This window comes from Rissa tridactyla, chromosome 4 (genome assembly GCF_028500815.1).
Source record: "Rissa tridactyla isolate bRisTri1 chromosome 4, bRisTri1.patW.cur.20221130, whole genome shotgun sequence".
Lineage (NCBI taxonomy): Eukaryota > Metazoa > Chordata > Aves > Charadriiformes > Laridae > Rissa > Rissa tridactyla.
This window is the reverse complement of record NC_071469.1, coordinates 82019902-82036930: the sequence shown is the minus strand read 5'-3', so window position 1 is coordinate 82036930 and position 17029 is coordinate 82019902. Positions and strand designations below refer to the sequence as shown.

At 39.9% G+C, this 17029-nt stretch overlaps 1 protein-coding gene across 2 annotated transcripts in view; it reads left to right on the top strand.

Annotated features, from left to right (window-relative positions):
- The window catches only part of TSHZ3 (teashirt zinc finger homeobox 3), a 64708-nt gene extending 47948 nt beyond the window's left edge, over nt 1-16760 (top strand). For both annotated transcript variants that reach the window (XM_054200711.1, XM_054200712.1), the window contains exon 2: nt 11560-16760. In XM_054200711.1, the coding sequence (XP_054056686.1) occupies nt 11560-14759 (3200 nt within the window). In that variant the 3' untranslated portion in view covers nt 14760-16760. The remainder of the gene's footprint in view (nt 1-11559) is intronic.
- Nucleotides 16761-17029: the final 269 nt, after the last annotated feature.

Sequence of the window (17029 nt, the reverse complement as noted above, 5' to 3'; positions counted from 1 at the left end):
TCTTCCTGTTGAGGAACTATTGTGAAAGTAAACTTAAGAAAAACCCCCTAAATGAAGTAGGTTGATGAGTGACTTTATGAAATAAATACCTGTCTGTGAGCATCTTGCACATTTCAAGGATGATTTTAAAATCACTTTCTCAGTGAACATTCGTGTATAAGTCATCAAATTAAACATGGTTGTTGGATTTTTTTTTTTAATCCGGTATTTTTTTAGTTTAATACTATTGTTCAGTTATGATCATTTATATCTAACTGACCAAAATTAAACTCTTATGATCCATAAGCATTCATAATTACATACTGCGTATAACGTTAATAGTCAATATAATAAACCTTCATCTTTATTGAAGCATCTCTTGTTTCTACAGCAGTTCTTTAATCTATCTCAATAGATTTCTAGTGTACAGCTCATATAGATTTGGTCAGTGACAAGGGTTAGAGTAGTCTTGTAGAACATTTACTTGTAGCTGTGAAAAGCCCACATTCATCAGAGGATTAGGTCGATCAGATTGTACCAGGATCAATGGAAGGACTGTGTGATCCCTCTTAGGCTGTAATGTGTTCACCTTCTTTGGAGAGAATTCACATACACACACATTTCTCTGTCTTAAAGCCATTTATCTCAGAATGTCAAATTGCAATAATTAACCATTATTGATCTTAAATTCAATTAACTTCATTAACACAGGTCATGATGAGGGTGCTTGTAAGGGAAAGGCTCTTGACAAGTGTCTTTTCTTATATGACATTGAATGTTCACAATCGTGGCTATAAACTATTCATATTGTGCCACAGGAACATCTTTTAAAAATGACAAGAGTTTGGTTGGTGGCTCCGAAGCGACATTTTAATCCCCTCCCCCTCATCTTCTAGTTCTCAGGGTTTTCCAGCAAATTTTCTATTCAGGAAGCAGTGAACCATTTGTTTCCAGCACATTATCTTAGTGCGGTATTATAGCAAACCCCACCTATTCAAATACCCTTCAGTTCAATAGCTAGTGCTAGATAGAGACTCATTTACAAAAGCGTATATTAGTATAGTTAGCAAATGAGTGAAATGAATATTCAGTGCTTCTTTTTGCTATACATACAAAACAAGCTGGGGCCATCTCGTAGAGGTAATCCTTCGAGTCTCTGCTTTCTCCAAGTCCTAAGATTCATATTGCAGTCAATAGTTGTTTTTTTCTTAAATGGGGTCTGAATAAAAACTGTGAAAGGACACAAAGGTTTGTTGGCCCACAGTGAACTCCTTTTTTTCATGGAGAAACTTCATTATAAGTACAAGTTCACAATAGGTGAAATTGTGATTGAAATCATTTGGATTTCTACTATGCCATTCATACAGTTGTATGGAGTTTATTGTAAGGAGGCACTGCAACCAAAATAGCTATTGAAACTACTGTATAAAGGACTTCAATGGGAATTCCAAGTCTGCAAGAAAAATGAAGGATCAGGTTGAAGGTCTTTTGGTACTTTTTGAATCTTTTAAGTACTCGTGATCATTTACCAAAAAAAAAAAAAAAAAAAATCTCCAGGCAGAATGACTCGCTGTAATGTGTTGAAGCATTTTAGGAGAAAACTTGATTTTTAAAAACTTCACGATGAAGGCTGCAGCTCCAGAGATGTGTGTTAATATTGGTGTGGTTAAACACAAACACAGAACCAGTGTTCTGGTTACTGTAAAACTTGTAAGGTGTGGACAGATTAGGAGCAACCAAAGATGCGGGAAGACTGCAGGAAGTAAGGTGTAAGATTTCTTTTTTTTCCTTAGTCTAAAAAACGCTAAACTGCAATCAGACGACTCTGAGAAATGTGTATAGAGAGAAATGACAACATCAGTTTTGTTCAGAAACAGATTTCAGTGACAATTAAACGGTCATTTTGTCACTACATTTGCTATTTCCACTCCACTATACAAAGCGTTTACTGCAAAGAGGCAGGGCAGAAGCAGAATGGTTTGATTACTGCATTTGAAGAAACTAAAGTTCCCTTACAACATCTGTTTGCTCAGTGAAGGATTATAATAATTAAGAGCTATTAGAGCCATATTGAGAACTTTTATGCTCATGCCTGCTTATCCCGGAGTTGGCTGTGAATCTTGTATTAGTTTGTTGAATGCCCTGTGTGCTTTTCAGTGATTAAAAGATGCCACCCAAATGCTGATGTCAAGCAGAGATAGTGTCACTGTGTGTTTTAGTACCAATTCATACAGAGAATTTGGCTTCCTCTTACCGGCATGTTGATAGTGACTTTTATTTTAAAAAAAAAAAAGGCAACAAACCAAACAAATATTTTTATTCTTTGAGGATTCTGGTAAATATTTTTGTCCATTTGAGGAAATAGTAATTCTGGGCTTAGGGAAATTCTGCAGAGTCCAAAAACCAATTTAACTCCCAAATCAAAATTAGGGTCAAAGCATAACATGAAGCTGTTTTCTCTGCTTATGAATCTTCATTTCCAGTGTAGCATGTGCTTGCATGGGGTGGGAGACTCTCACCAGTCTGTAGTACTTCACACCAAGCAACTGTCTTGGAAACCAACGGAAAACCACTTTTGTCTTACTTAGACTGTATCACATTTATTCGTGATGAATAATTTATACAGCAAATGTAGGTGGTGTTTTTTTTTTCTGCTACTAATGCACGTACTAATTGTACTTGTTTATGTGAAAGTTTTCAGACTGTGGGGCTGCTTGTGAACTGTTTACTTCAACAGTTTGTGCCTGGCTCGTGAATCCCTGGTGGTGTGTCCCCTTTGTGGCTGGTGAGGTGCCCCTTAACCTCCCGATGGATGCTGAGGGACTTCATGCTCCTTTGAATGATGTTCATTTGTACCTCTGGTATACTTGGAGGAAGGGCATCCCTTCCCCAGGAATGTAGCGGGGCGGGGAGGGGAGGAAGAGGAAGGTACTACATGAATGTTGATGAAATGGGAACACCAAGAAGCTGAACGGACTCAAACCCAGCAGCAGTTGAGAATTCCCAATGGGTGCTCACAGCCCCTGTTACCCATTTGCTTGTTTGATCTAGTCCTGATGGTACTTGTGAAGGGTTGTTTGTGTGGTGACAGGGAGGCCAAGAGGGTGTTTTTCTCCTCCTTCTCTTTTAGCAGGATCAGCCTGAGATTCCAGGCTTACACTAACAGGGTCTGTTAAAATCTCTGCTCCCTCAGAGTGCAAAGGGGGATGGAGACTGATTCCACAGAGTAAGATAGCAAGCAAGGCCCTTTTGTCCTCATGGACGCGTTTCTCAGCCCTTTTACTTGATTACTGTGATCCTGCATCGCTTCTGGTCATCAACTGTGGGCACGCACAGTGGGATATAAACTGTTCCCCAGCTTCTCTACAGCTGTGGTACTTTGGGAAGTCAGTTGTATTGTGCATGTGGGACTGCAAATTTAGGACAAAATCCATAAAAATATGTTTTTCCTGACCAGGCATAGTCTCTGAACTGTTACTCTTGTGGAGTTTCTCATAAGCATGTCGTTCACTTCTAACTGTACAATAACGATGTCTGAAGGCAAGTTTTACATGAGGAAGTCTCTTTAAAAATCTGTACGGTTTTGTTCACTATACATGGAAGTAGCTTGGACTTTGGGTCTCACTTTAAGTGTTCTAATCTTCAGATCCCTTGTTGTCAGAAGCTTCTTGTAGAAGGTGGCAGATGAACTCTCTCAGCGAGACAGATCTCAGACCGATCCTCCCGCAGCCCTACCCACAGAAGAATACACCGCAGCAGCGTGGTGGGATCATGTGCTGTTCTCCGTGGTAGAAAGAAGTGGTGTTACGTTTCACGGGTGGATAATTTGAGCAGATTGTAGAAAAACCCTGTTCAGTAGGTTGAATTCAGGGAGTTTAGGCCCCGGGCAGAAATCAAGGCAGAGCGCAGCTTTGGAGGGGAGAGGCATGATCCATCACGTTACATCTCCAGCGCAGTTCTGATAGAACAGGCGTTCGCAGCGTACCTGAAGTCCTGCTCTGTGCTGGGAGCAGAAAGCGCTTTGGAGGAGAGTTGTGACAATACTTCTCCTTACTTTAAAAACCTTTCCTATTTTCCCCATTGTGAAAAGAAGCTTGCTGGCAGTCTGCAGAGTCAGCATTAATTGGATCCCAGCAGCTTGGCTCAGAGGAGATTTGTAACCCCAGGCTCTGGGTTGGGCACAGTGCATGCACCTGTAGGTACTTCACTGGGTATTTTATCCTTAATAATTGTTTAAGCTGAAAACTGGCAATTATTTTCAATTGTATGCATATATTGTACTCACATAAAGACACTGTGAAGAAGCACAGGAGCAGAAACACAAACCGTCTTCTCATGTTTTATATAAATTGCTGAATTATATATATTAACCTACAGGAGTTACAGGCTCCTTTACTTGTTGTCTGGTACTAGACAAGTAATTTTTAACTGCTTTGGATGTCCAGGTTTGCAGCTCTAAACTGTGGATAAGAATGTTTCTTCCACAGGGTTGCTGTGAAGAATAAAACACTTGCTGAAGCTTTTGAACACGTCAGTAGAGTGATGCTGTCCAACAGTGCTAAGTTGTTCCTAGGCCATCATTTAATATTATGGCATGCTGGTTTTTCAGGTGTGTATTTAATGAAGGGGATAATACATAACTGGGAGGTTTGCATGGGAATCTCTCACTTAACAAACATCTAAATAGTATTCGGTTTCAGAAAAACGAATGTCTCCCTTCCGGAGACCGGAATCCTGTACCCTCTGTAAACTGAGCAAAAAACAGGGGAGTTTGGGCTATAGTGACATGAGGAAAAGGTGCCTGCTGTAGAGTTGCTTTGTTCTGCACTGAGATGGCCCACACTTTAATGACATATAAACTAATTTCTTGTTATCGTCTCTTCACTGTGTATTCTTGTCCATGTAATTCTCAACTCTTAACACTTAGAGTTGATTTGAGCTCTCTGAAGTTGCTCCAAATGTAATAGCAGTCCAGGATGTTGGATTAGAGCAGCTGGCCGGCTTCCTCTGGCCTATTTCTGAGTTCTCTGTAGCAGACAGCTGCAGTATTTTCATGAAGGAACAAACACAAGTACACTTCAAAGTTTCTAGGGCCTAACGTTAGCCACCCGTTAGATTGGCATGCTGTGGCACATCCATCCACACTGATTCCCAACAACAATATTACACTCTTACTGGCATGAAAAGACTGCAGATTTATCAACATACAAAAAATTCCAGCTAAACAAGCATTAATCATGCACATCACATCACATTAACATGTTCAAAATTAATATTCTTGACCTTGCCAGTGGGCAGAACAATCAGTCTTGCAGTGGGATTGTACTCTGGTGAGAGGTACCAGCGACTTCAGCCTATGTGCGAGAGAAGTGCTGACCTCTCCACTTGGAAATAACATTTCTCTCCCATAATAGACAGTCCTGCCTCTATGAAACAGAACCTTTGACCTTTCTAACAGGAATAATGTCCCTGTCAAGGTGCTGGGTAATCAGTACTGCCATGCCCGTTCAGAGACAGTGTTGTCATTTGCCACTCTTGTAAACAGGGCAGCCACTCCTACCTCCCATTTCTGTCGCCTAATGAGGAATATGCTAACATCTCTGCCAAGTAGTGAAGTCTCAAATACAATTTCAGTTACACGTGAATTATCAGTCAGTCTCGGTATAGAAATAGCTCATGTTGTGGGTGAAATGTTTGCCTTTCTTCCTTTGAGTGGAAGGCTTGCGGAGTGGGAGTTTTCTAACAGACGAATATAACTCTTTTATATGCTTTCGTTTGCATTAGGTCTTTGATTGACTTCATCCACCGAACTGGTTTTCCCTTGCCTCTGTTCATTAATTTTGTGAGTAAGGTTCATCGGCGCAGTCAAATCACCGCCGTGCTGCTGTTTCTCTGTTGGCTTTCTCTTGACTTGTGTTCAGACTGTGCCCCTCTTAACTCGGAGTGATCCCACCAAAACTGGGGGCTCTTGGAGGTTTCTTTATCGATGACTTATTCTGATTATTTCTTAGGTGGCTGGTGTCAGCTTCAAAACAGCAGCACTGGCTGTGGCAGGAGCAGCCCTCTCGCAGCACTGGGCTTGCTTGGGGAGCAGGGTCAGGCTGCAGAGAATGTTTCGCTTGCCAGGTCCTACTCACTGCTCCACTTTATGATCTTTTCTGATCCTTTTTCCCTTTTTCGTTTTGATTGGGAATATAATATTTCTCCCATAAGCGTTGGGAGCATCCTGTTCTCCCAATCCCTTTCTGCTGTTCTCTTCCTCGAGTGTGAGATGTGCATGGATTCAGGTTTTTTTTAAGGGTTGAGGAGCTTTTCCTCCAACATGCACTCAAAATCAGATGTTTTGAGCACTGATCCTTAGTATTATACGATGATTTCAAACTGTGCGTAAATAAATCATAAAACTGGTTGTAATTTTTTTGTACTGAAAAGCTATTTGATTAAAGCCAAAATATTTCCATGGAGCTGAATGGTTTTGGTAAACTTTTGCCGTTAAGCATTTTTTCATGTGAGAAGAATATTTGAATGTTCTGGTACTTCTTCAAGCAAAGAGCTTATATACGAGTTTAAATATGCCCCAGTAAGCTAATTAAAAGAAAAGAAAAAGTCTTGGAGAAAAAACATAATTAAAACAAGACATTTCAAAAGTATCAAAATGAAATATTTGGATAGATCCAAGCCAAAATATATGGTCTCAGATGCATTTTTCAGGGAAAAAAGGGAAGAATTGTGCAATTAATTGGTTTTTGGAGACCAGTAAAGTATGCCCTTAATGCTGTAGTTCTGTATTTCCAAAAAAACCTCAAGGAGGTGTGTGCCTGACCATGTTACTGCGTGGATGTTGCCATGGGAGGGATGAAAACCATGCAGTGTTTTTCATCTTTCTGCCGAAGAGGACCTCTTAGCAGTTGGGGTTTGAGCCGGTAGCTGTTGTGCTGGTGGGCATCTCAAAAGGTTGCTGAGTTTGGCCCAGGACATCAGCAGGGTAATGGCTGTTGTAGCTGCACGGGGACTTCCTCTGCCTGCAGAAATGTAACGGAGCAGTGATATTTCTCTGATCTTGTATAGTAGATCTCTGGTGTCTGTGTAGAGCCAGGTATGTGAGTTTATTAGTGTATATACAATATGTAGTTCATTTTGGGCAGTGATGGATCACAATTTATTTCCACTGGTGAAGAAATGATCCATAGCTCAGTTATGAAGGTAATTCCCTCTTGTGTGGAAATGAATCGCATTATACCACAGCTTACTGTTACGTTTTGATATCAAATGTGTTAATTTCATTATTACCTAGCAGCTTAGTTAATAATTATAATAAATATTAATGAGGGAACTGTCTGTTCTTAACCTCTCCGTAGCTGCACCTGCAATAGCTTTCTGAATCCCTTTGATATCCCCATCTCTAGAAGCTAGGAGACACAAGGGAACTACTATCCATTTTTTGTCAAATATTATGTCATAGTGACACTATTGCTGAACTTGCAGGCAATTTTCTTTGGGTTATGGTGCCCTATGAGATGTAAACTAAAAACTTTTTTGACAACTGTAGTTTTTTTTTCTTCTTTTACTCTGGGAAAACAGAAAAAACCAACCCCAGAACCACCTGATTTCTTTCATTTTCATTCTTATTAACTGCTTTGCCATTAGAATTGCCTTTAAAGTTATTTTTTTCCCTCAGACTTTGCTGTCAAGGCATTGAAAAACAGTTTTAGAGATGCCCTGCTGTTTCAAACATTTAGTCTATACTTGAAAAATATCAAACCATGGGTCTTTCTTTTTTGTTAAGAAGAAGGAAACGCCTGAGTAACGATGGGCTGGAGACGGTGCTTCTTAAAGACGGTCTCTCTACCAGGCAGTGAATCTCAGCAAAGAAATATACCATTGCCTCCTGATTTTACTCTCCGCTTTCATAGTCTCTTTGCTCTTCGTGTAGGTACTTAACCAAACAAGAAATTTCTCTGCTACAGCCCTCCTTGTCCTTCTTTCTGTTGCAGTCAAGCTGTTACCTTCATCTGTACTCTGCCAGACTCAGATCATCTCTCTGCTGAGAGCAAGATCTGGTGGGGCAGGGTGGGATCAGAGCTTCCCTTGGTTGGAGATGGGCTCCTTTCCCCCGGTACCTCCGCTGAATCCCGTACTCCCTGCTAGCATGGGACTGCAGTTTGGCCTTAACCCTCTCTCCTTTTCTGTCTCACATGCTAGTAACGATTTACTTGGGTTTTCTGAGGAGGAAACCTATCAGCCACCATACCTTTGAGTGCAAAACCTTTGAGTATGCCCCGAGTCTGCCATCGCAGGTTGGTCCAAGACTTGCTGGGTTGCTTTGTATTGCCCTGAAGGCAAGTGATTAGGTCACCGGCCCTTGGAATAAGGAATTGGCAGCTACTGGCATAAACTCCAGTTGAGGATGGCGTTTTAGGCTATAGTATTTCCTTGAGCACCCTCATCTCTTGCATAAATCTTTGGTTGAGGAAGTTGGGGGTAATGTCGCAGTTCATCCTTCCTCTCCTTTATGCAGGGGAAAGAGCAGAAGGAGTTGTTCAAACTGTCAGTTTATTGAAGTTGCAAATTGCTAGGTAAAATTCCATACTGTCGTTTGTGCTTCATTTCCCCGCATTTCTGGATCAAAGACTGATGTCACAACTTGGCTTCACAACTTGAGCTTAGGAAGGAGAACAGCTATAGAGGAGGCAGCTCCTGGTTAACACGCAAATATGCTTGATAGTTGGTGAAAAGGGCAAAGAAAGCATGAAAGGTAAATAGATTTACATTTAAATGAGCCGCATGCTGGAGGTTTTCCCTAATGTAAAAGTCATTCTCTAAAAACCTGTGCATGTGACAATACAAGTGTTTCAGTCCAAACAAAATTTGTAAGATTTCAGCAGTAAAAGAAATAAAACAGAAAACACATTAATTAGGGGCATGAGTCTATGACCCCGGTTTGTGTTGGTGAGCAGCGGTCCCCAGGAGCACTTTCCACGGTGTGCAGGGATGGAGCCCAGGGCTTTGGTAGGTGATGTGGTGGTGGGAATGGGTGGCACGTGCTCACACTAGCACTTGGTGGACAAAAAAAGACAGTTACACTTACAGAGCACTTCGGTGTGCCATCTCAGCCCCCAGGTGTGAATAAGATCTTTCTAATGCAGCCAGTGGGGCAATAACCGTGGGTTTTCTTTGCCTTGTAAAAAGGGAATTACTGTTCAGTTTCACAACAGAGGCAAAGGAATGGGAGTTGTAAAAGGAAAACTGTTTCCACAAGGTGGAAAATAAAAAGGGTACATTGGCTTCCAAATCATAGGTTTCGTGCTGTCATGCCTTCCTTCCATCATTCCTCTTTTATATCACTAGGATATGGCATGGTTGATAGCCAGTTGTTTACACATTATCGATAGTTATTTAAAACTTTTGAGCTTTAGGGAGTAATTTGAACTGCTTTGGTGTCCTTTGCTGAAGTTTTTGGTTGAGTTCAGAAAACATGATGGAAGAAATAATTAAGATGAAAAAGAATCTGTACCATCCCCAGGGGAGTGAAAGTATTGAATGAAATCCACCTTGTTTGGTTTTTTTGTAGTGGTTTTGTTGCAAGTATTTGCCAGATAGATGCTGCTTCTTACTACAAATTGTCGACATGACTGTAATATACATAAAATAATATCTTTTCAAAATATTTTGAAAAAGCATAAAATAGAGCAAAACAGCACAGCTCTATTTCATTAAAGTACATATACTACTTATTAAAGTCTGATCTTCGTATCAGCATCTTTGGAACATCTTATAGTAAAGTTTTTAACATCATTCTTTCAAGCTAAGTTCTCCCAAACATTAAAAATAGGACCCTTGCTGCCTGAATATTCTGCATTGAAATTGTCTGAGCTGAAATATCTAATCACTATTATGTGTTGCTCTTATGTGAGATGTTTGTGCTTTCAAAGGTTTAACTTGTGTTCTGAAGATCAGATTATAACTTTACATGCTTGGAGGAAGATTCGCTACCATTCATCCATGTGAAAGAACAGTAGTGACTATTTTGTATTACCTAACGGAATGAAGAAAAATACTCCATGTGAAACTAAAAGCCTGATTTCATTGTTACTTCAACGGTTGTTTTGTCTCTTGTGGTTTTCTGATAACATTTAAACATATTTTCCCTGTGAAAGAAGTTTGCAAGGTTGAATACTGTCTATGTGATACCTACTATGCAGTTCTACATTTTTCACTCTGTTGTTTAAAGTAGGTCTTTTTGGGGCATAAACTATTACCTTCTCTGCACTATTGCCCGAATAGACAAGCTATAGATATTCAATGTGTTTAAGATACAGATACCCACACATTCCAGCTGTGTTGCAGAGAAGCTCAGAAGTCAAGTGTCTTCAACCACAGAGTCTACTGGAAATGTGTTTTTTTCAAAGTTTATAATTGTATTTGTGAGAGATTGCAAGGAAATTTTAAACTCCACTTAATACAGAACAGTCATGTTCTATTTTTGCTTTCTTGCTTAGCTGTAAATTAATGCATTATATAGAAATAGATCATTTTGATAAGCTAATGATCCCTCTCTTAATGTTTCCATAGTTTTCTTTCCTAAAGGAAAAACTTTGGTAGACTTAATATATATAGAATATGTGCACAGAAGCACCATTAAAAAAAAATATTGTTTACTGTCAGTTCCCAACTATCCTATTCAGGAAGAGTATCTTAGATTTACATCACCAGTTTCATTACTTGAGGGGGGGGGAAAAGATAGGATCCCTGTTGGGTGTCCGTGTAGCTTATGCTGAGTAAATATTGACAAAGTAGTCTAAAGAGCAAACACTTTGACATTTGTAAGGTCCACTGGAAGGTCTTGTATATATTTATACAGCAAGAATGAGTACAGCATACCAATTTTCTTGAACTAGCTCCTGACATACTTCTGCATGGGCTTTCTTGTTGAGAAAGGTATGTTTAAATGTGAATGGGTCATTTGTTACACCCGTAATGAATACCTTCAAATTGCTCTTAGTGAGTTGTTTCCAAAGGTTGCACCACCTGCTTTTACCATCTCCTCCTCTAAAATACGATACGACTCATAATGATAACTTTAAAAAAAATCTCAAATTTTCATTATTGCAACTGGGGATTTTTTTTTTGCTTTGTAGAAATTTTTGATGTTTGTTGTACTCTATATTTGTAAAAGACCAAGTCTCAAAACTGTAATGAGCAAAAAATGCTTGCTTAATTTAAATTGTGAATCTGTCTGTTAAGAAATGCATTAGGGGTAGGAGAAGCATAAGACATATTAATTGACAGACAGGAACTGCTGTCTCTGAGGTTGATACAAGTAATTTATTACTTTAGAAATGAATGCCACCTCCAGAATGTGCTTCATTAATTTCAAATTTAGTTTTAATTTCAAGCTGTTGCCCCTTGAGAAGAATAAGGTGGCAAATTATGTTTGAAGAGCAGATTTTCTTCTTGCTCTGAAGAAACGCTAAATTTTAACTGTTTAATTTTACAAATAAGTACACTTCTTTGGCTAAAACACTTAAGCAGAAGTATAATCAGCAGAAACTAACTTATATTTTCTTCTCTTCATAATAGCCTATGTTTCAGACGAACTAAAAGCAGCAGCACTGGTGGAAGAAGATGTGGAACCTGATGAAAATGCAGTTGATGGGGAGCCTTCAGCAAAATATGCATGTCCAGAAAAAGACTTCAGTAAGAACTGCCAAAGCTACCAAAACTCGCCAGCAGCTGAATTTTCTAGCCATGAAATGGACAGTGAGTCACACATCAGTGAGACAAGTGACCGCATGGCAGACTTCGAGAGCAGCTCTATCAAAAATGAGGAGGAGAGCAAGGAGGTTTCGATACCACTGGAAGACTCTACTGTATCTGATAGTTTAGAACAAATGAAAGCCGTGTATAACAACTTCCTCTCTAATTCCTACTGGTCCAATCTCAATTTGAACCTTCACCAGCCAATTTCAGAAAAAAACAACGGTAGCAGCAGCAGTAGCAGCAGCAGCAGTAGCAGTTGTGGAAGTGGCAGCTTTGACTGGCACCAGACTGCTATGGCCAAAACGCTGCAGCAAGTTTCTCAGAGCAGAATTCTTCCTGAACCGAGTCTTTTTAGCACAGTCCAATTGTACAGACAAAGCAGTAAGCTTTATGGCTCTATATTTACTGGAGCCAGTAAATTCCGCTGTAAAGACTGCAGTGCGGCCTATGATACTTTAGTAGAATTAACAGTGCACATGAATGAAACGGGACATTATCGAGATGACAACCATGAAACTGATAACAATAACCCCAAAAGATGGTCCAAACCTCGTAAACGTTCTTTGCTTGAAATGGAAGGGAAAGAAGATGCCCAGAAAGTATTAAAGTGTATGTACTGTGGTCATTCATTTGAATCTCTTCAGGATTTGAGTGTTCATATGATCAAAACAAAACACTACCAAAAAGTGCCTCTGAAGGAACCTGTTACACCTGTAGCAGCAAAAATCATCCCAGCTACTAGAAAGAAAGCATCACTGGAGCTTGACCTTCCAAGTTCTCCAGACTCCACAGGTGGGACACCAAAAGCAACAATCTCCGATACCAACGATGCACTTCAAAAGAATTCTAACCCTTACATTACGCCAAATAATCGCTACGGTCACCAGAACGGTGCCAGCTATGCCTGGCACTTTGAGGCGAGGAAATCTCAAATTCTGAAGTGCATGGAGTGCGGAAGTTCGCATGACACTCTGCAGGAACTCACGGCTCACATGATGGTGACGGGACATTTTATTAAAGTCACTAACTCTGCCATGAAAAAAGGGAAGCCAATTATAGAAGCCCCAGCGACACCAACAATAACATCCTTAGTAGATGAGAAAGTCCAGTCTGTGCCGCTAGCTGCCACCACTTTTACGTCTCCTTCCAATACACCTTCTAGTGTTTCCCCTAAGTTAAATGTTGAAATAAAAAAAGAAGTAGATAAGGAAAGAGGCATTGCTGATGACAAAATGAAAGACAAAGAAAAGTCAAGTGAAGACGAGGAGAAGTATGATATCTCCTCAAAATACCATTACTTGACTGAAAATGACCTAGAAGAAAGCCCTAAGGGGGGATTAGATATACTGAAGTCTTTAGAAAACACAGTTACATCAGCTATAAACAAAGCCCAGAATGGCACGCCAAGCTGGGGTGGCTACCCCAGCATTCATGCCGCCTATCAGCTGCCGAATATGATGAAGCTGTCGTTGGGTTCATCTGGGAAGAGTACACCATTAAAACCTATGTTTGGAAACAACGAACTAGTATCACCAACTAAAAACCAGCCCTTGGTGTCTCCACCAAGCAGTCAGACCTCACCTGTGCCAAAAACAAACTTTCATGCCATGGAAGAATTGGTAAAGAAAGTCACCGAGAAGGTGGCTAAAGTGGAGGAAAAAATGAAAGAGCCCGAAGGAAAGCTTTCTCCAATGAAGCGTGCGACGCCTTCGCCATGCAGTAGTGAAGTCAGTGAACCCCTGAAGATGGAGCCCTCCAATGATGGTGGCTTTAAAAGCCAGCAGAACAGCCCAGTCCCTCAGAGAGATGGTTGCAAGGATAGTCCAACTGTAGAACCTGTGGAAAATGGGAAAGAGCCTGTTAAGTCCATTGTAAGTTCTTTAAGTAGCAGCACAGCTATCATTACTGATCACCCTCCCGAACAGCCATTTGTAAATCCGTTAAGTGCACTGCAGTCTGTCATGAATATTCACCTTGGGAAGGCAGCAAAGCCATCTTTGCCTGCTCTGGATCCAATGAGCATGCTTTTTAAAATGAGCAACAGTTTGGCAGAAAAGGCTGCAGTGGCCACCCCACCTCTACAGTCCAAAAAACCAGACCACTTAGACCGTTATTTTTATCATGTCAACAATGACCAACCCATAGATTTGACGAAAGGCAAGAGTGACAAAAGCTGCTCTTTGGGTTCAGCGCTTTTGTCATCCACATCGACATCTTCTGCATCTTCTTCATCTACAGTGACAACAGCAAAGACATCTGCAGTCGTGTCATTCATGTCAAACTCGCCGCTACGCGAGAATGCCTTGTCAGATATATCTGATATGCTGAAGAACCTGACAGAAAGTCACACATCAAAATCTTCCACACCTTCCAGCATATCTGAGAAATCTGACATTGATGGTACCACAATAGAGGAACCAGAAGAGAGTACACCAGCTCAGAAAAGGAAGGGCCGTCAGTCTAACTGGAACCCTCAGCACTTGCTCATATTGCAGGCCCAGTTTGCAGCTAGTTTACGGCAGACTTCGGAGGGGAAATACATCATGTCAGACTTGAGCCCTCAAGAAAGAATGCACATTTCCAGGTTTACGGGACTTTCAATGACCACGATTAGCCACTGGCTAGCCAATGTGAAATACCAGCTCCGAAGGACGGGGGGAACTAAGTTCCTTAAAAATTTGGACACTGGGCACCCAGTGTTCTTTTGTAATGACTGTGCTTCACAGATCAGAACTCCTTCAACTTATATCAGTCATCTTGAATCGCATCTGGGTTTCAGGTTAAGAGACTTGTCCAAACTGTCCAGCGAACAGATTAACAATCAGATAGCACAAGCAAAGTCACCATCTGAAAAACTGGTGACGTCCTCTCCAGAGGAAGATCTCGGAACTTCTTATCAGTGCAAACTTTGTAACAGGACTTTTGCGAGCAAGCATGCTGTTAAACTTCATCTTAGTAAAACACATGGGAAGTCACCAGAGGATCATCTTCTGTATGTTTCGGAGTTAGAGAAGCAGTAGCATTTGCTTTTGATTAAAATAACTGTAATTTGCTTTGAGGAAAACTGTCAAAGACGCCTTAAAGCTACTGTTTAGTTCTTGGCACATGTTCTTATTTTAACTCCAGAGTCGCTCTGGGCTGAACTGTTTTGTATAACTGTACAGTGTTTAAATAGAGGTGCATAATCAGCTGTTGTTACTGGTAAAATATGAAGGTTAAAATGCAGTGGTAAGTGTTTGGAACTTTGTGTAAATTGGATTTAGTTGCTGTGCATCCCTCTGATGCATCAAGCTGCATGCATTAACAGACAGTTTAATTAAGCATTTATAACTAATTCTGGTGCACTTTTTTCATGTGACCTAAGTGTGCTGGTATTTCTCACCCTATAATCTTTAGCCCTCTGAGTACTTTGAAGCACTTTTGCATTAATTTGGTAAAAATGTGTGGATATGGTTTTTTTAAACCCTTACCAGCTTAGTTCCGATTACTAATATGAACCTCCATTTATGCAGAGGTGTCTCACACCTTGAAATTTAAAAATATAATTTTCACATTGAAACATAGATGTATATATTGTATAGATTTCAAAATCTCTTATGGAAAATGTGATTGTGGTTAATGCCATTTTCTTTTTCTTCAGCATTTTTATCAACAGCGGGTTTTCTACCTGATAAGCCCCAGCTATAAACTGTACCTATATATAGTGTATATTTCATTTTTTAGATCTAACAGTTTTTCTTTTAACATCCAAACATTGTAAATTATATGATGAAAGATACCACAGATAGCATTTATAAAGTATTCAGAAACATTATTCTTAAAGCAAAGTATGTTTTGTTTTGTTTTGCTATACAGTACATCTATATTAATAGAGGTTCATGTTTAAATTATACATATTTATTAGTGTTGCTCTCACTTGTTTGTTTTTGTTTTGTTTTGTTTTTTTTTAAATCCGTCTGAAGAAACAGAAGCCACGGACTGCATTCCTGGCATGCATTCTAACTGTTTTGCACAACATGACTTTTAAAGGTATTTATTAGTAAAAAAAAAAAAAAAAATAAAAAGAGAAAATTCAAAATAAACTCAGTGCTCAAAGGGTTAAATCTATTTGAAAAACTTGTACTGTATTTCCTAAACATTGATAAAGCCTTTAAAATGTTTGTACTGTAATACTTTGCTTAAAAAGTTATGAGGCATTCTGTGATATAACCTCTTTTACTTATTTATAAGCGCTCTTGGTTGTTATTTCCTATTGTAGAATGCCTTTTTATTTCAATTGGTAACTTTCTGTTTTGTTCTGCCTAATTATTCTCCCAAGATTCCATACTGCAGCTTTATCTTTAGGCATATGAAAGGTAACCCGTGGTTACCAGCACACTAAGTGATTCTGTTCGTCTCCATTTTTGGCAGTTAATTTGCAGAAGTAACTGACAGCTGACACCATATGAGAATCTATGTATAAAATATTGGCATGTAAACAGCACAGACACTGTAATGCACTCTGTGCCCTGTTTTGTTGTTGACAATGAAGCACCATTATATGACTCTTCATATAACCTTTTTTTCTACAGCAGCATTAAAATTGTCTTTTTGCTATAATTTTGTGTTGCGTTCACAATTATGTCTGAAATGTGCTACGACTAACGAGCACATTAAAATTAAATTGTATGCTATCTGTTTATGACTGAAGCTTGAGTAGGTTTCTTCATCTGCCAGGTGCTGGCAGTCAAAAGCTGCACATAAATCACTGGAGTTTTAGTGAACTTTAGCATTTCAAGAGCAGGGTAGCACGTATTCAAAGGCTGCATTAACAGAATTTTTTTCCCCCGGAAAAGATAAATGAGCATTATAACTCCTTTTTAAACATCAGGTAAGACTGACTGTGAAGATGGGGGTTTATAAGCAACGTGTGGCAAAGCAAATAGGTGTTTTGCAGCGCTGTGGATTCAGACCCAGGCAGATGCTGCTACTCACACGCCTTCCCCCTGAAGGTATTGAGCAGAGTCTGCGAGTCGCACCCGTGGGTGTTTCACGGCTTAGAGAATCCCTTCCCATCTACCCAGCGGTTTCAGATGACAGGAGTAGGGACCTGAGACTGATAACTTTAAGTTTGTGATTTTGAAGTGAGTCCTCTTCTGGCCCTGCCTGCTGTTGTACAGCGTTCACAGCAGATAGTGAGAGGGGAAAAAAAGATGAATAAACACATGCCAAGCAATCGCAAACAAGTGGGAGCATTTATATGATAATGACAGACTTTTACTGGTGTTGACAGGTCACCCCATCAAAACCA